The sequence below is a fragment of the Xenopus laevis genome, chromosome 7S (genome assembly GCF_017654675.1).
Source record: "Xenopus laevis strain J_2021 chromosome 7S, Xenopus_laevis_v10.1, whole genome shotgun sequence".
Lineage (NCBI taxonomy): Eukaryota > Metazoa > Chordata > Amphibia > Anura > Pipidae > Xenopus > Xenopus laevis.
Genome location: NC_054384.1, coordinates 339,135 through 359,750, shown reverse-complemented (window position 1 = coordinate 359,750; position 20,616 = coordinate 339,135). Strand labels below are relative to the sequence as shown.

Sequence of the window (20,616 nt, the reverse complement as noted above, 5' to 3'; positions counted from 1 at the left end):
GTGAAATAAAAAGAAAACAAGTGAAATAAAAAGAAAACAAGTAAAATAAAAAGAAAATAAGTGAAATAAAAAGAAAACAAGTGAAATAAAAAGAAAATAAGTGAAATAAAAATAAAACAAGTGAAATAAAAAGAAAACAAGTGAAATAAAAAGAAAATAAGTGAAATAAAAAGAAAACAAGTGAAATAAAAAGAAAACAAGTGAAATAAAAAGAAAATAGGTGACACAGTTGTAAGGTCAGATAAAATCCTCCAGTGAATGTAAATAAAGAGCTCAGAGTGGATTAATGTGCTTCGTTATGGATCAGATGTAAATGAAGGGCATTTGATTGATAACGAGCCTCGGAATGAGAAGACACATGTAATAATTATGAGCCAGTTCCCATGGGGCCCCATCAGTCTGACAGTAAATATGAGACCAGTCAGAAACTTCTCCCCTCTGTGATTGGCTCGGAGCTTCCTTCCCAAGATGATAGAGGCAGACGGGCCCTGGGCACTGTATGAACAATATCAGAATGAATAAATCAATAAATAAATAAATGAATAAATAAATAAATAAAGTGTATCAGAATAGATACAATTAAAATGTTTTGAGACCCATTAGGAGTTGCAACATGTTGGGGTATCATTTCCCTTTATACCCCAATGAAAGGACCACACTAACTGCAGGGGAACAATCAACACAGAAGGAGAGAAGAGAAAGGGGGTTAGGGAGAGAGACAAATGGGGGAGAGGAGAAATATAGAGGAGGGGAGATCTGCCCCAAATGTTTCTACTGCAACAAAGTCTGTGCAACAGCAGCTCAGCCTTATGTTACACACAGGGACTCACCCACGCCTTTAATTGGGGACTGAATCGAATCTGAACCCTAATTTCATTACTTTTCCTCTGTGATCATATCCCCTTATATATTTATATATAGTGATCATATCCCCTATTTTATATAGTGATATATCCCTTATATATTATATATAGTGATCATATCCCCTTATATATTTATATATAGTGATCATATCCCCCTTATATATTTATATATAGTGATCATATCCCCTTATATATTTATATATAGTGATCATATCCCCTTATATATTTATATATAGTGATCATATCCCCCTTATATGTTTATATATAGTGATCATATCCCCTTATATATTTATATATAGTGATCATATCCCCCTTATATATTTATATATAGTGATCATATCCCCTTATATATTTATATATAGTGATCATATCCCCTTATATATTTATATATAGTGATCATATCCCCTTATATATTTATATATAGTGATCATATCCCCTTATATATTTATATATAGTGATCATATCCCCTTATATATTTATATATAGTGATCATATCCCCTTATATATTTATATTAGTGATCATATCCCCTTATATATTTATATATAGTGATCATATCCCCTTATATATTTATATATAGTGATCATATCCCCTTATATATTTATATATAGTGATCATATCCCCTTATATATTTATATATAGTGATCATATCCCCTTATATATTTATATATAGTGATCATATCCTCCTTATATATTTATATATAGTGATCATATCCCCCTTATATATTTATATATAGTGATCATATCCCTCTTATATATTTATATATAATGATCATATCCCCCTTATATATTTATATATAGTGATCATAACCCCTTATATATTTATATATAGTGATCATATCCCCCTTATATATCTATATATAGTGACATATCCCCCTTTATTTATATATAGTGATCATATCCCCTTATATATTTATATATAGTGATCGTATCCCCCTTATATATTTATATATAGTGATCATATCCCCTAATATATTTATATATAGTGATCATATTCCCTTATATATTTATATATAGTGATCATATCCCCTTATATATTTATATATAGTGATCATATCCCCTTATATATTTATATATAGTGATCATATCCCCTTATATATTTATATATATAGTGATCATATCCCCTTATATATTTATATATAGTGATCATATCCCCTTATATATTTATATATAGTGATCATATCCCCTTATATATTTATATATAGTGATCATATCCCCCTTATATATTTATATATAGTGATCATATCCCTCTTATATATTTATATATAATGATCATATCCCCCTTATATATTTATATATAGTGATCATAACCCCTTATATATTTATATATAGTGATCATATCCCCCTTATATATCTATATATAGTGACATATCCCCCTTTATTTATATATAGTGATCATATCCCCTTATATATTTATATATAGTGATCGTATCCCCCTTATATATTTATATATAGTGATCATATCCCCTTATATATTTATATATAGTGATCATATTCCCTTATATATTTATATATAGTGATCATATCCCCTTATATATTTATATATATAGTGATCATATCCCCTTATATATTTATATATAGTGATCATATCCCCTTATATATTTATATATAGTGATCATATCCCCTTATATATTTATATATAGTGATCATATCCCCTTATATATTTATATATAGTGATCATATCCCCCTTATATATTTATATATAGTGATCATATCCTCCTTATATATTTATATATAATGATCATATCCCCTTATATATTTATATATAGTGATCATATCCCCCTTATATATCTATATAAAGTGACATATCCCCCTTTATTTATATATAGTGATCATATCCCCTTATATATTTATATATAGTGATCATATCCCCTTATATATTTATATATAGTGATCATATCCCCCTTATATATTTATATATAGTGATCATATCTCCTTATATATTTATATATAGAGATCATATCTCCTTATATATTTATATATAGTGATCATATCCCCTTTATATATTTATATAAAGTGATCATATCCCCTTATATATTTATACATAGTGATCATATCCCCTTATATATTTATATATAGTGATCATATCCCCTTATATATTTATATATAGTGATCATATCCTCCTTATATATTTATATATAGTGATCATATCCCCCTTATATATTTATATATAGTGATCATATCCCCTTATATATTTATATATAGTGATCATATCCCCCTTATATATTTATATTTAGTGATCGTATCCCCTTATATATTTATATTTAGTGATCGTATCCCCTTATATATTTATATATAGTGATCACATCCCCTTATATATTTATATATAGTGATCATTTCCCCTTATATATTTATATAGTGATCATATCCCCCTTATATATTTATATATAGTGATAATATCCCTTATATATTTATATATAGTGATCATATCCCCTTATATATTTATATATAGTGATCATATCCCCCTTATATAGTTATATAAAGTGATCATATCACCTTATATATTTATATATAGTGATCATATCCCCCTTATATATTTATATATAGTGATCATATCCCCCTTATATATTTATATATAGTGATCATATCCCCCTTATATATTTATATATAGTGATCATATCCCCCTTATATATTTATATATAGTGATCATATCCCTTATATATTTATATATAGTGATCATATCCCCCTTATATATTTATATTTAGTGATCGTATCCCCTTATATATTTATATTTAGTGATCACATCCCCTTATATATTTTTATATAGTGATCACATCCCCTTATATATTTATATATAGTGATCATTTCCCCTTATATATTTATATAGTGATCATATCCCCCTTATATATTTATATATAGTGATAATATCCCTTATATATTTATATATAGTGATCATATCCCCCTTATATATTTATATATAGTGATCATATCCCCTTATATATTTATATATAGTGATCATATCCCCTTATATATTTATATATAGTGATCATATCCCCCTTATATAGTTATATAAAGTGATCATATCACCTTATATATTTATATATAGTGATCATATCCCCCTTATATATTTATATATAGTGATCATATCCCCATATATATTATATATAGTGATCATATCCCCTTATATATATATATATAGTGATCATATCCCCTTATATATTTATATATAGTGATCATATTCCCCTTATATATTTATATATAGTGATCATATCCCCTTATATTGTTATATATAGTGATCATATCCCCTTATATATTTATATATAGTGATCATACCCCCCCTAACTGTCTCTTCTCCAGTGTAACAATCCCAACTTGCCTTTCCCCATAACTGATCCCTTCCATTCCCTTTATCAGCTTAGTTGCTCTTCTCTGTACTTTTTCTATTTAAATATAAGAAGGCAGAACAAATAAATTCAAACACATAACATGGGAGGGCAAATAAAAGGTGACAATTTCCCTTTAAACCATTGTTACATATTTCTCCACTGATACTTTGAATATATATATATTTGGGGGGAGATTTATCAAGGGTCGAAGTCAATTTTCGAAGTAAAAAACGAGGTCAAAATTTGATTCAAATTGAAAAAACTTAGAAAATTCGACCACTCGAAAATCGAAGTACTGTCTCTTTAAAAAACTTTGACTTCAACACTTCGCCACCTTAAAATTGCGGAATTGCTGTTTAGCTTATGGGGGACCTCCTAGAACCTCCTAGAAGTACTCAAATTCGATGGTCGAATCTTGAAGTTTTTTAACTTCGAAATTTGATCCTTGATAAATATGCCCCTTAGTGTGAAACAAGAGGAAATATTGGGGAAGGAATGAGCATGTGCCCCTTCAGACTCACCCCTGGATTTGCCCTGTGAGGACTGAAATAAAGGGCACAATAAATGGCAATATTTATAAATAGAATAATTGCACATTTCACGTTGCTCTAACGACACAAATTCTCTGTTTTGCTCCCGGCACAGAATCCTGAAACTTCTCAGCTGCAAAGTGAATAATAAAGTGAATAATAAAGTGAATAATAAAGTGAATAATAAAGTGAATAATAAAGTGAATAATAAAGTGAATAATAAAAGGCAGTGCCAGGCCCTGGGCACAGAGTGGCAGAGATTGTGCTATAGAAGCAGCAGAGAAATAATGCAAATAAAGCGCAGGCAATTACAATAAGAGGCGCAGTTTAGTACATAGGCGCAGGTACGGCAGAAACGAAAGCACTTGGCGAGCGTTAAACTGCGTCTGTAGGATGGAGATTTCAGTAAGAGCCGGGTTAATTACAGCTAATTACATGACAGGCTAATGAAATGGGCGGGGCCAATTCTAGGAGTTCAGAGGTGAAGATGACTGGGGTCGATCTGATTGCTGCACAGAATTGGGGGTCATTAGCTGCGGAAGCCACAGATACTAAAGAGAAAAGCACATTTAAATGGAAGTATTTCCTCCTGAATTGGGACCTGGGCCAAAGGGTGGCCCCTGTTAGAGTGATGGGGTGGGATAGGGGTGCTTAGAAAAATGACTCCCAGAATAAAGGGGCTGAGAGACACCCTATACTTCTGCTGCCCCCCATCTGCTCTCTCTCAGATTTATTATAGGCTTTAGTTCTTGTATATCAGAGTCTTGTGCTGCCGACCAGACCAAAATCACGGGCCCTAGAATCTGGCCAATATCATGGGCCCTAGGATCTGGACAATTTCTTGGGGCCAATATCATGGGGCCCTAGGATCTGGACAATATCTTGGGGCCAGAATCATAGGGTACTAGGATCTGTCCAATATCTGGAGCCCCTACAGTTACACTTAGACATAGATATGGATAGACAGACGGAAAGGTTGAATGGATGGGTTAGGTTGAAACACTTTTATTAGCCCATGTGATCTCTATGGGAATGATTTGAGCCAATGGGACTGGAAGAAGCAAGTTGCCTCCTCTTTGGGCAGAAAAAAGAATAAATTGACCTTTTTGCAGCTGATTTAACATTGTGCAAATCACTTTATATCCAGCGAGACGCGAGCGACACAAACGTTCGGGTTAATGAGGACAATGGGTTTATTGAGCATTCGCTCTCGGCCTCAGATTCTCTTGGACGGAAAAACGAATGTGACAATGTCCAACCAGGTGTGAATATTCAGACACAACTCCCGGCATCTGTCCTGCCCAATTCTGCACTTTCAGCTCTTTTGGGCCTAATTAACAAGAGCAGATGTATCAGTGTTACTTCCAGTGATGTGATCATCTCATAAAGATGTTTAACAGGACCTGGAGTTCCAACCCTAATGGGTCAGTGAATACCCCCCCCCCATAATCTACTGCCAGTTTTAAATGCATAATACACCCCTGAGTTTCTACTGAGTACCCCCCACATGTTGGAACATTTATTAATGTGTTTATTATTATTACTTTATTTCCTTTCTAATAAGCAGCTACAGAGGTGACTATACCATTGGCGCAGTAGGAAGGTCATCGTTGGGCTGGTTCCTTTTGGGAGAGCAGCTGATGTTACCAAAAATCCCCTTTAATTAGTGTGAGAATGAGCCCCCATGGGAGCCCTTGACCCCACAGAGAGTTGCAGATAATCCTGACCCCCAGCCAATGGGATTTTTATTAGGCAGAGGGGCAGACATGGTACAAGGGTGGTGGGGTGAAGTGTTTCCCTCTATGAGTTTCACATCGGAAAGAGAAAAATCATTGATTTTTATGATTAGGAATAAAGGCAACGGCCTGGAAACGATTATCTCTTTAACGACACGGATTTGCTTTTTATTCACTAAATATCTGTCGCTATTGCTCTCACGTGACGGGAGTAAATTGATCCAATTATGCTCAGCTGCTCTTGCAATGGCCCATTTACCCCACAATGTGATACCACAGAGTCAATGGCCCGTTGGGTGGGAAGCTTTATTGAGGCCCCGGCCTGGACGCCAAATGATCAGTGATAAATGATGACACGCGTTGAGCTGAGATGTTACAATTAAAGAGCAACTAGTTGGTTACTTTGTTTCACCAACCCGTGGAGCTGCTGTGTGTGTTTAGAGCTACAGTATTAGATGATACCTGAGAGATTAAGCCCTAATGGATCTCTGCATATGTGACCCTGACACTGGGGGAGGTTTGTGGGCATTTAAGTGCCACCCCAGGACCATCATTATATCAGCTGCATAATAACAAGTGTTACTGTCAATGACACACGTGCATCACAGCATGATCTACATACATGTTGGTAATTGGGGGGGGGAACTCAAAGGAGCACCTCCCAAGGTTCACAGGCAAACTTTTTAAAGAAGATGTTGGAGCATATGTATGAGCAGCCTCCACCCAAGACCTTTCTTCAGGAGCAAACCCTTTCCAATGGATAAGATATAGAACTTTACCACTGGATCATCAAGGCTCCATGATATCTTCAAATTCCTAGTGAGGTAAGGTAAATAAAATACATGAGAAGGATCCTAAAAGAATGGCCGAGCTTAGGAAATGGCTGATAAAGTCTGAATGCCAAACCTGAAATTTTGGGCAAAGATGACAACATTTATCTGCAGCTGCTTTTTGAAGAGCAGAAGATCTACTGAGTCAGTTTAAGGACTTGGAACCATTTATCTTCAAGGTTTTGGAAGTAGGAACATCAGCAATGTCAAGGGTAAGAGGATAAAAGTTATAGACACAGAAGAATGGCATTGACATTGTTATGCACAAATTCAGCCACTGGTGGTAGTTTGACCCAAATGTCCTGTTTCTAAGAGGTGAAGCAACAGAGGACATTTCTAAGGAGTGGCTGGTTCCTTCAGCCACACCATTACTTTGAGGGTCATAAGCTTAAGAAAAATTAAACTTAACTCCAAGTAATTTAAAAAACAGCTCTGAAGATCCTGGAGGCAATGGAAATTGGATACTGAAGAACTAATTGGTCAGTAACACAAAGATCTCCTTGGTGTCTATTTGACCTAAATCAAGATCAGATTGAAACATTTTTAGTAAAGTGAACCATTTTGAGCACCTGCTACCAGAATGGCTGAATGAATTTCAACAACAAAGTTCACAGCCATGTCAATCCAAAGTTGATTTGGAATATGCAAGTGAAAGAGGAGACAAAAAGTACATTTTAGGGGTGGGATGGGATACAATGGTCTGTTTGGCAGCAATAGATTTGGATTAAGCATCTTCTTCCTCTCAGAACCAGGCTAATAGGAAATTACAAAATTGAGCCTTGAAAAGAAAAAAGCCCAAATTGCTCTTGTGATCCATGAGGATAATTATATGTTCAACAGAGCCTTCCAAGTTCAACAGCAAGTTCAACAGCCCACAGTAAGGCCCACAGGAGAAAAGGCCTCCTGGTGATACATATCTCATTCATGGCCTGTAGACTGGCCTCTCATAGATGCTGAAGAACCTGTCTACCCTGATGGTTCTGTTTTGGAAAGAAAAAATAAAATATAACCCAAGTAAATAACAATTGTATCCTTGGAATACATTCAGCATGTCCAAAAATTCATAGCTACCGAAATAGTGCAGGAGTGCAAGGCCTTTAGTGATACACAAGGTTAAAGGCTGCCATTTTTCTTTTGGCAGAAGAACCCGTCTCCAGAAATTGTCAATTAGATGTTCTTCTAAAACCCTTGGCTACACGTTCCTCTGCATAATCTCTCATGGACTGGGTCTGTGGCCCTTGGAGAAGTGGAAGCTGAGCCCTTACATTATACCACTAAACCTAAAACTGGGATTGTGAGTTGTGAGGACTGGACTAGAGACACATTGGGCAATGGTGAATGAGCGACTCTTGTTAATTAAAGGGAATCAGGGGAGGAGAAGGACAAAGGCTTCCAAGCAGGCTGTGGCTGAAACGAAGAGGGAAAATGAGGGGTTCCATAAAATCCTTCATCCAACTATAAACTGAAAGTCACAGGGGCTTTAATGAGTAAATTAATATGACACCTCCCCTGCTCAGAGTGCTAATTAATTGCCTTTGTGAGTAAATTGCTACACCCTCCAGACTACAGACAGTAGCAATTAATCTCATTAGCGCAGCACCCAATCAACTCTCATCTGCCTCGGAACCCCCAATACAGAAGCAGAGATGAGTGAGCTTAATACTCCATCTTCCATCATATACCACAGGGGGTGTAAGGCAGGTTGGGCACCCCTGCCCCAAGAGTTCGGACACTTTATCAGGGAGGTGCTGGGGTGGCAACGAGGAGAGAGATTCACAGCCCTGATGTGTTGGGGGGTTTGGATAAAAGGGGAGCAGGCCTCAATATGTGGGTTCTGGCAAATGCCAGAGACGCTGCTATAAGGTGCCATCGAAAATCAGTATTTAGTGGGCTGGTGGGGGCTGTTTAGGCTTCTGTGCGTTTTGAATGCCAGGGCCTATTCTGACTCCCAGTCCAGACTTGAAGGGGAGAATGTGGTGATGTTACAAGAGGTTAAAGGGTAAAATCCCTTCCCTCTGTGCTACTGGTGCCCCACTGGGGGGTCCGTATTCCCGGCTCCAGTTACTGCACATGATATGGGGGTAACACTGTGACAGCTGCTCTCTATACAGGCAGTTAATGTAACATGCAGAGAGACGAGAATATCAAGGAGTGAGATTATTTGCACTATTTTACATTACAGAGGGAGATTTTATATCCCTGACGCACAGATACAAAGAGAAAGTACAGAAAAGACTGGAGGGAAACTTTCCCTTTAGAGTTGGACCCATTGATCTGCCGGTTTACTGTTGCGCCGAGAAGCTCAGACATATTTAAGAAGCTCTTTGTGGCGGTTGCTGTTATCAGAGTGACATTTAATGTATCAGACGCTCAGATAATCTCCCTCCTGCACCAACACCCACCGCCTCGGCATTAACCTCCCTCTCTTGTTGCAGAACTGCCGGCAGGTGAGACTTTCCCAGCTAATAACCAGCTTATAACGGCTAATAACCAGCTAATAACCGGCTAATAACCAGCTTATAACCAGCTAATAACCAGCTTATAACCGGCTTATAACCAGCTAATAACCAGCTAATAAACAGCTAATAACCTGCTAATAACCAGCTAATAACCTGCTAATAACCAGCTAATAACCAGCTAATAACCGGCTTATAACCTGCCTGATAAACCTCTGTCTCCTGCGTGGGTTCCACTTGAGACTCAGTTCCACATAGAGACTGGTAGTGTGGCTATAATTTCTCAACATCATAAGGGGCAGTTTTCAATGGCAAACTGTCTAATGATCTTGATCTGTCAGTGTCCTAATGCTCTGATTGGCTGCAAGTTGCTCTTGATCTGTCAGTGTCCTAATGCTCTGATTGGCTGCAGGTTGTTTGGTTTTCCAATTGGTACCACCTCACTGCAGAGAATTGACTATAACATTGTATAATGCATTTTCCTAACCCCAGCCTGGTGGACTTCTAGCCGAGTATCATGCAGGGGGCAATGCCGAGGAGCACCCCCAAATATAAGGAATAAACAGCATTTTGGCCCAAACTGAAAGGCAAAGGGCTATTACACTACACCCTGGGGCTCGGGGGAGTCTCAGCACAAGGGGGGCTTGTCTAAAATTCCACAACATATTGTAAGGTAAACAGTATATCATAGATCTGTTGTACAATATGCAACATATATAAGTTCTGTGCTTTACATTCTGCACCTTCTGCCTTTTATATTCATTTAAAGGGGAAGTAAAGGCTTAACATAATATTGGCTCATTAATAAAATGACTATTCTCATGTGCTCCATCCAGTTGGAATTAATTGGGAGAGGGTAGGGTGCAGTGGGATGGGGCAACAGCGGATATTTTTTCATTTTCAGTGGCCAGTGCAGCCTCTGCCCCATGGAGCTTGCAGTCACTTCATTCTCTGTTTTATATTTACGATCTCAAAGAGTTAAAGACTCCCCAGAGTAATGATGGAGGTTCCTGACAAAGCCCCAGGACTGAATATAAGAAGAGAGAAGACGAGTAGCCCAAAGAGACCTGTCATGAGCCCTGCTACATGGCTAATTACACACAATCCCCCCCAGTCGGAGCCCCTCATGTTTCAGCATCGGTGCAATTACAGTTTGTACCCACCTCCACAACGAGCTCTCCGTGATGCTCCCCAGGTTGTAATCGTACAGCTTTGTCAGGATCAGAATCACCTACAGGCAAAGGGAGAGAAATCACAGTCAGTCTCATACAATTAATGTCTGGGAAGAGCCCAATGGAACCGATCCAAGGAACCTACAGGCGCTTTAATGGGAGTGGGATGTAAATAAGTCTGAAACTGACTGGCTCCTTATTAACCCCGACCAACCGCTCCACTTACAGTAAATCTCTTCTTTATGTAAATATTCCCACTCATTATTCTCTCCTATGGCAGCTCCTTCCCATATCCATAAATACAAATATAATACTCTGTATATACTTATGTACTGACTCCCATTTACACTGAGGATAATAACTGAGATGTAGAAATACCATAAGTCTTTTTTCAAGGGAAAATGTTCCTAAGAAGATTTGCACGGAAATTTCTGGCCAATCAGAAGTCAGTTTTCTATTCAATATCTGAGGTTATATCTCTGTTCTGATAACTTCATTGTTTCCTATGAGGGAGATCGGTGGCCGGGAGCTGGCAGTGTAATCTGACAGTTGTGTCCTGAGCTGAGACTCCCTGCAATGTGTCAGGGCTGCGGGGAATACATCATATTTGCACATGTCTTTTCACTACTCGCTGTACAGAGAGGAAATTATTCCATGTGAACCTCGGGTTCTGACCAATGCTCTCTTTCTATATCAAACAATTTGCTACATGAGTTGATCGATTTCTCAGCAGCATCACAGGAATCCCAGCAAGAACGTATCAGCTGGAGCTCAGGGAGCATGCTCAGTAGGGCAGGACAGGGGTGTTGCACCAATGGGGGAGTTGAGGCCTCAGACGGCAGCACCCAACTGGTTAACAGGGGCAACAAAATGCAGCTCATTGTAACTTATCCCACAAACATCCTGCACCCCTGGACCCCTAGAGCCACATGTGGACCCACAAAAAGGTGAGGGTGTAGGGGAGGGGCAGCAGAGGGTCCAGGATTAATGCATCACTTGGAATAGTTCTATTTAATGGGGTCCCACAGCCAAAAACTTTTTTTTTCTTTGCATAATGAAGGAAAATAGCAGGTAACAGGCACCAAGCAATGAACCACTTCTGACTCCATACGGACTGGGCCCTTGAGTGACAGACCTGACTGGTGGATCTGGGTCACTGAATGGAGATGTGACTGTTCCAGTGATGGATTTGGACTTTACATAAAGGGTGGGCCGGCCGATTGGGACTACGAGGAAGGCTCAGTTCTTCCCTAAGATTATGTACAGAGCCCCCTAGAGCTGACTGGGATTCACAATAGGCCTTGACATTCCAAGTACACAGAGGCCCAATCAGCCCCCCACCAGCCCACGGAATAGTGACTTTCTGTGGCAACTTATAGCAGCCCCCCTGCCATTTGCAGAACCCACAAATCGCCATTCCGAGTTACCCCACACCTTAAGCCTTTCAGCACTATCCTCTCCACAAACAGTTGCCCTCCATAAATACAGCAACAATGGCTTATTGACATCTGGTTGCTCGGCTCAGTGACCTTAGCAACCATCAAAGAGATTCAATGTGAGGCTCAAGATCTATATTATAGGTTTTGTTTTTGTCATCCCTTCTTTCTGCATTTCTTTCTAGCATGTGCCTAAATGCCTGGTGGTTGCTAAGGCGGCACTCACCTGGCAACCAAGAGTCAGTTACATAGAAATCCTAAATGATTCCAATCATATAAAACACTGAGAATGTCCCTGTCCCCTTCAAGCTAAAAGTCAGGACTGAGATGTGAGACCTGCCCTGTATTCACCTATTATTCCAGCAAAGGGTATTTCCATGCTTCTTGTATCTCTGCTTTACTACAAACAGTAGGTACAGTGAGTGCCAGTCTGAGTGCCAGGCCGAGTGCCAGTCTGATTGTCAGGCCGAGTGCCAGTCTGATGGCCAATTGAAACAGTGACACGAAGGTGGTGACGTATAATTGGCTGTGACTCAGTCCAACAAATTCATTGTTTCCTCGTTGGTTTCTTGCCACTCGCAGCACAAGCCAATCTCATTCTCTAACACTGGGCAACTTGGGCAGTAACCCATGGCAACCAGTCAGTGATAAACTGCAAGAAAAGCAATAGAAAACATTGGGGCATCCAGTAGGTGTTCTGAGGCTTTCCAGAACTGGGGTTCAAAGAGGGGTAACTGAGAGAAAGTGAGGGGATGACATGTGGGTGAAATTGCAGGGTAAGACAGAAGCAGTAATAAAACCCATGTGTTGTGCCTTTACATGAGCTTAATATGAACCTGATTTTTCAGTGAATGGGTTTTATGGATATTATTTCAAGTCCTCAGCAGCCACATACAGATATTTTTATTGGATTCTGCTTTCTGTCAGTAAGCGGATCGGGCAGTGAGAACTGATAGTGAGAAGTGACAGCAATGGATTGAAATCCTGACATATCAGCACTGGAAAAAAAGTCATTAGGGTGAACTTTCCCTTTAAAAGAGACCCAACGAGGCAAAACAGCTTCTTCATGTGACCCAACCATGAGATAATTCAGAAGCCTCGGTACCCCCATGCCGGCCAGTGAACCCCCCAGGGCTAAGGGTGAAATAAGTGGGTCTCAGTGCCCCCCTCACTGGCTGTCGGATCTGTGTTTCCCCTGCGCCCAGACAATTAGCATGTGATGAATAACAAATCATGCGGCTGCCGCAATATTTAGTGGAGCCATAAATCAGCCTTTCCCTCCCTGTCACCAGCACGAGACATCACTTGGCAGAATTAATGAATGGTGCCCGGGCAGCAGCGCCAGTACAAGGCAGATAAGAGCGCGGCGGGTGAGTAATGCGTCTGCTCCTGCCCCCCGGGGAAAGGAAGAGAACAATTAAATGACGGGGGGCTGGGGTAAGGGCACATGCTAAGATTGGGGGCATTTAGTTGTCTGGCAACAAATCGCCTCTTCTTCGGGCGACTAATCTCCCCAAAAAGCCTTCCCACCAGCTACAATCTAAATCGCTGACGGGATGGCACTAAGAGCACTTCATCTTCTGAAGTCGCCCGAAGTTGAAGGAAACTTCGGGGGACTTCAGAAAACGAAGCGATCCGAAATTCTCCCCGTATCTTCCCCTGTGTCTCTGCCCTAAGCCTCATCTTATTTTTCTGCGGCCGTAGGAAAAGGAGGACCTGCATCTTCTTTTTCTTTTTTTGTCCATTCTTTCTTTATTGTTTTTATAAAGGGAAAAAAGGTAGGGTACAGAAAAGAAAGGGGTTTCTAATAATATTAAAAAGTAAAACAAAGTTATTTGAAACAATTAAGCAGCAATAAGTCATTGCTAAGACTCTACTAATGAATCAACGACCATGTGAATAAACTTACCTTCATTTCCATAGGTTTCTAACAGTAATAATTCCCAGCCTAGAGCAGTAACATAGTCATCATTTTCTTTTTGCCACTTAATCATTCGCTAAAGAGTTTATCTACTTCCAGATGTTTCTATATTTATCATGTAGCTTATGGGTTAACTATTCCATACGTCTTTCTACTTCTGATATCCCTTCTGTGTATGTGAGACGGGCGATAAAGAAAGATATAAACTATGAAGCTCTCCCAACCTATAACAACCCCAGACATACAAGCCAGAGTTTAGCCCAAGTATGGAGAAAGGCTCCATTGATGGAGGGCTAAATGGGATAATAGAACTACAACAATAAGTGATTTTATTAGAGACAATAGAATGATAACATTAGTTGAAATACAATAAAGATGGGGTACTCACCCCAGAGACAATTGGGGTTCTAATCAATTGAATGGGTATATTCAAGCAAACAAATAAAGCAACTGGAACAGGCCTATGACTCCTTGTGACCGCTCTATACTAATAACATCAGATACAGGTATGGGACCTGTTATCCAGAATGCTTGGGACCTGAGGTTTTCCGGATAACAGATCTTTCTGTAATTTGGATCTTCAGGATTCGGTTCCGGATTCGGCCAGGATTCGGATTCGACTGAATCCTTCTGCCCAGCCGAACCGAATCTTAGGGGCGGGGAGGGAAATAGCATGACTTTTTGTCAGAAAACAAGGAAGTAAAAAATATTTTCCCTTCCCACCCCTAATTTGCATATGCGGATTCGGTTCGGTGGTATTCGGCCGAATCTTTCACGAAGGATTCGGGGGTTCGGCTGAATCAAAAATAGTGGATTCGGTGCATCCCTACTTAAATCTACTAGACGACCCTGTAAATATTGAATAAACCCAATAGGCTGGTTTTGCTTCCAATAAGGATTAATTATATCTTAGTTGGGATCAAGTACAAGCGACTGTTTTATTATTACACAAAAAAAAAATCATTTAATAAAAAAATTGGATTATTTGGATAAAATGGAGTCTATGGGAAATGACCTTTCCGTAATTCAGAGCTTTCTGGATAATGGGTTTCCGGATAACGGATCCAGTACCTGTACAAGCAAACTACTTTCAAGGGTTTACAAATGACTCATTTCAGCTATTCCACACAAGTCTATGCATTTCTGCAAGATAACTATATGGGATAGTTTGTGGAATTTCATATTCAAATCTATTCCTAAATCATCGAGAGCCTCTAAAAGGACAAAGGAGAAAACCTATAAAGTGAATACACAATACACAACTGAAACTTAGTAAAATGTTAGTGACATCTTCTAACAACACCCATGAAGGTTCCCGTATCCCTATATTACCTGAACTATAAGTAACTACAGCTAATAATCTGATTGAGAATCAAGCTTTAATTGTGCATCTCCTTTTTCAGTGTTGAACTAGGGGTGGGCTGCTATTTGAGGTACCTGCCTGGTGACCCCAAACTTTGTGCCTTAGTCAGGTGCCTCTTCTGCCGACCCCTAGTTCCGACCCATGACACCTGATTCTTATGTTACAAGTCCATTACAGGTTCCAACACAACCCACAAACTTAAGCTGTTCTAGGCTCCCATTATCCAATTCCAGGGGCCCCTTGGGGTTCTCTAGTTCCAATCCAGCGGCACCAGCCTGGGCTTGTGACTCAGTCTCTGCAGTTCTGGGACTGATTTAGAATCCTGAGATGTAAATGTTCTGTTTAGCCCAGAAATGTCAGCACTGAGTCGGATCAGTCTACTGAGGCTTCATTTGTAAGAAACGAGATAATTGCTCTTTAATCGCAGCTTTTAGTGCAAAACTCCCAGCGCCCTGCGCGCAACTCCTCCTCCCCCCTAAACTCGTCTCCTACTAAATGTCACCTCTGACTGTCACTCTTTACTCATCAGTCTCTTGTTCCCACTCACAGGGGAAATTCAATGTACAAACCCTGAAAAGCAACATGTTGGTGGGCTGAGGGCCTGGGGGGCAAACACAAAAGAGTCAGGGGAATTAGGGAAAAGAGCTTTGACTCGGCTGGAAGGACAGAGTTGAGTTGCAGGAAGTTTGGGAGGATTTAATGGATGACGAGGAAGATGATGAGGAACACTGTTTGGTGATCAGCTGTTTGAGCCCTATTTTATCCCCCATCCTTATAAAAGGGGGGGGGGGGGGGGTAGTGAAAGCTGTTGCCACTTACCCCAAGTTTACTTTTACTACACTGCAACTGCCACTAAATTCCCTCGTGCCGGTAAGTTCATCAGATCCGGATCTAGGGGGAGGCAGTGGAGAGGGGAGGGATAGAAATGGGGGGTTGGTATGGAGGGTGTGCTGGGGAGTCATGCTGATCACATAGAGGGTGGGGGGGTAGTCAGGTAGGGACTTGGGTGCCAATATTACTGGACCTTGCTCTAACATTCATTACACAGCACCCCAATAAGCACACAGTGTACCCCAATACCCCTGTACTATACAACAACATTCTCTGAACCCCCCAGAAGGCAATGACATATAGAGGCAGTGGCATCTCAGCTCTTCTCCTTCCCAAGTGCCCTGAGCATACGGCAAGTACAGTCTCTATATCCCGGGTGTACAGAGCGGACACACAGACACACCCTGGCAGGGCAGAGCTTACAGGGTTAATGGGGGAGGGGTGAGTAGTAATTCCATTATATTATATCAGTGGCACCCAAACAACTCAGTCCAACAGAACATGTGCCCAGAACAGCTGATAATGCGATTTCCCAATGGGCCCAATGTGCACCCCGGGAATAGGAATAATATGGGACCTCTCTCCTAATCTCTCGTTACATCAGAACGGAGCTCTGGGACTTACTGGGGTAGGAAAAGTCATTTTTATAGTGAGTTTTATTGCCGGTAATTTGCAGCATAGCACAGCACTGTCACTAAGTGAGACGGAGAATCAAAGGTTGGAACTGGGTCTGACGGTGCCACCTTGTGCCATGAGAACAAAAATAAACTTGAGGTACACAGAACAGCCAGTCGCTGCCCCCCAACTCGCCCTTCTATTAACCCAATGAGTTATTAAGTCAAGTCTCTCCTCCCCTCAGCACATTCTGGGGGTCTGTCATGCCTACAGCAGGAGTGGGCTTTCATTAGGGAGACAGAAATGGGTGCTGTAGGAATCAGGACTTCTTTTAGTTAATTGTGGGACACCAGAACCTCAGGTTCCACTTTAGACTCCTCTAGGGAGAGATTTAGCAGAGGTCTAGTAATAATTACAAGTGCTGTTGGGTGAGAGACCCTTCAGGGAATAAAACTGGTAAAATAAAAATAACTTTACAGCTTCCAAAATCTCCCATTAGTCCTGCACAAGTGTGACATTCCCCCAGGCCCAGAACCTAAACCAAGATACAAACAGGTGAGTGTAGGGTTAATGTTCAGACCTTTCTTTAATATTTAGCTGCTTGCGGGGGGGGGGGGGGGGGGGAAGGGCACTAGAGAGGCACAACTTTCAGCTCCCCACTTTCTTACCATTAACCCTTCCTACATTCTCAACTAATGAGGAATACAGTGTTTGGGGAGAATCATATCCTGAACACTATTGTCTCCATCTTGTCCTACTGTCTCCATCTTGTCCTACTGTCTCCATCTTGCCCTATGGTCTCCATCTTGTCCTACTTTCTCCGTCTTGTCCTACTTTCTACATCTTGCTCTACTGTCTCCATCTAGTCATGCTGTCTCCACCTTGCCCGTCTGGCTCCATCTTGTCCTACTGTCTCCATCTTCCCCTACTGTCTCCATCTTTTCCTACTGTCTCCATCTTGTCCTACTGTCTCCATCTTGTCCTACTGTCTCCATCTTGCCCTATGGTCTCCATCTTGTCCTACTTTCTCCGTCTTGTCCTACTTTCTACATCTTGCTCTACTGTCTCCATCTTGCTCTACTGTCTCCACCTTGCCCGTCTGGCTCCATCTTGCCCGTCTGGCTCCATCTTGTCCTACTGTCTCCATTTCGCCCTACTGTCTCCATCTTGCCATATTGTCTCCATCTTTCCCTACTCTCTCCATATAGTCATATTGTCTCCATCTGGTCCTACTGTCTCCATCTTGTCCTACTGTCTCCATCTTGCCATATTGTCTCCATCTTTCCCTACTCTCTCCATATAGTCATATTGTCTCCATCTGGTCCTACTGTCTCCATCTTGTCCTACTGTCTCCATCTTGCCCTACTGTCTCCATCTTGCCATATTGTCTCCATCTTTCCCTACTCTCTCCATATAGTCATATTGTCTCCATCTGGTCCTACTGTCTCCATCTTGCCCTACTGTCTCCATCTTGCCCTACTGTCTCCATCTTGTCCTACTGTCTCCATCTTGCCCTACTGTCTCCATCTTGCCCTACTGTCTCCATCTTGCCCTACTGTCTCCATCTTGTCCTACTGTCTCCATCTTGCCCTACTGTCTCCATCTTGTCCTACTGTCTCCATCTTGTCCAACTTTCTCCATCTTGTTCTACTGTCTCCATCTTGTCCTACTGTCTCCGTCTTGTCCTAATGTCTCCATGTGAATGAGGGTGTAAGTGTCCATTAGTTTATGGGGGAGGAGAATGGCTGCACATCTGTTACATTAATGCGAGCAGGCAAACTGCAACAAGAGTTAGGGAGTTGGATTAAGTGCAAAGAAGGTGTTCGTGTTCGAGTGGAGCGATGAGGCAGCCCCAGCGCAGGGAGTTGTCACTCTATACAGCAAACGACCTGCTCTATACGTGAGATTGGGGATTAAGCTCTACGGTTGCGCCGGCTCAGCTGTGATTTGGAATATCTTTGCCAAGAGACGATGCTCTGAAAGCAATTGGGTCTGACACAGTCATTTGCTTCTTCTCTTCATATAACAATAATAAAATATATGAAAAAGTTTCAAGAAAAAAGAATATTCTAAGGTCCCTGACATACTTGAATTTAATTCTGCAACCACCCCCTCCCAAAATAGAGCCAAAAATGAAAGCCAGCCAGCCAGGCCATTGGATTGTGACTTGTGTTTGTGTCCCACATGTTTGCACACCCACTCCTACACACACAGTGCAGCCTGTATATATATATATATATGTATCAAAGAATAGCCCAGTTAGGCTCTAGTCAGTCTCTGCACACAGGAGGTCATAGAATAAAGCTCAGCAGATAAACGTCACTAGTACAGGGGTATAGTTGCCCTTTAATCCTGGATACAGATGTGGAGCAGTTTGCAGGGCTGACACTTAATGAGAGAGCGCTGGTGGCCGGGTGGCAGTTGCACAGAGAGGCAGATAGGGAACAGCTGGGAAGGCAGCGGATCATTAAGTGGCTGATAGATAAGGAGCTAATTGTTGGGAATAGAATTGATGGGAATAGAATGTTCTGTATCTGTCAGGGGAATCTCCGTGTTCTGTGCGGCCCCTTCTGTCTGCGCCGTCTGAAATCTCTCTCCTTGTCGTGCGCTAAAGGTTAATGGGAAGGGAGGGGGTGTTGGTACCAAACAATCCAAGTCTGATCCAACAGCTGCAGCCCTAGCGCTCATTCTGTGCAACCTGCACCCCAACAACTCCCTGCATCCTCCCAGCATCCTCCCTGCATCCTGTCTCCATTCTGCCTGATCTCACACACTGGCCATGTCCCCTTCATACACACTTTGCACCTTCACTCATTAGCCAACACTTTGTGCCACTCCATGAATCCCTACAGCAACACCATCACCTGCATTATAGGAGTATGTAGCGCTGACAATTGTGTCTTCCCCCAGGAACATTGTCTGCCTTAAAGGAACAGTAACACCAAAAAATGAAAGTGTTTTAAAGTAATGAAAATATCATATACTGCACTGGTTAAACTGGTGTGTTTGCTTCAGAAACACTACTATAGTTCATATAAACAAGCTGCTGTGTAGTCATGGGGGCAGCCATTCAAGCACAGGATACACAGTAGATAACAGATAAGTACTACTATAGTTTATATAAACAAGCTGCTGTGTAGCCATGGGGGCAGCCATTCAAGCACAGGATACACAGTAGATAACAGATAAGTACTACTATAGTTTATATAAACAAGCTGCTGTGTAGCCATGGGGGCAGCCATTCAAGCACAGGATACACAGTAGATAACAGATAAGTACTACTATAGTTTATATAAACAAGCTTCTGTGTAGCCATGGCGGGATTTGAAAAAAGGCTATATATCACAGGTTAAATAGTGGATAACAGATAACAACATTATGTTCTACAGAGCTTATCTGCTATCTACTGTGTATCCCTGTGCTTGAATGGCTGCCCACATGGCTACACAGCAGCTTGTTTATATAAACTATAGTAGTACTTATCTGTTATCTACTGTGTATCCTGTGCTTGAATGGCTGCCCCCATGGCTACACCTGAG

General features: G+C 40.8%; 1 protein-coding gene across 4 annotated transcripts in view; it reads right to left on the bottom strand.

The window, feature by feature from the left end:
* The window catches only part of sorcs1.S (sortilin-related VPS10 domain containing receptor 1 S homeolog), a 122,789-nt gene that overhangs the window by 83,353 nt on the left and 18,820 nt on the right, over nt 1-20,616 (bottom strand). For all 4 annotated transcript variants that reach the window (XM_018227212.2, XM_041570754.1, XM_041570753.1 and 1 more), the window contains exon 2: nt 10,903-10,970. In XM_018227212.2, the coding sequence (XP_018082701.1) occupies nt 10,903-10,970 (68 nt within the window). The remainder of the gene's footprint in view (nt 1-10,902; nt 10,971-20,616) is intronic.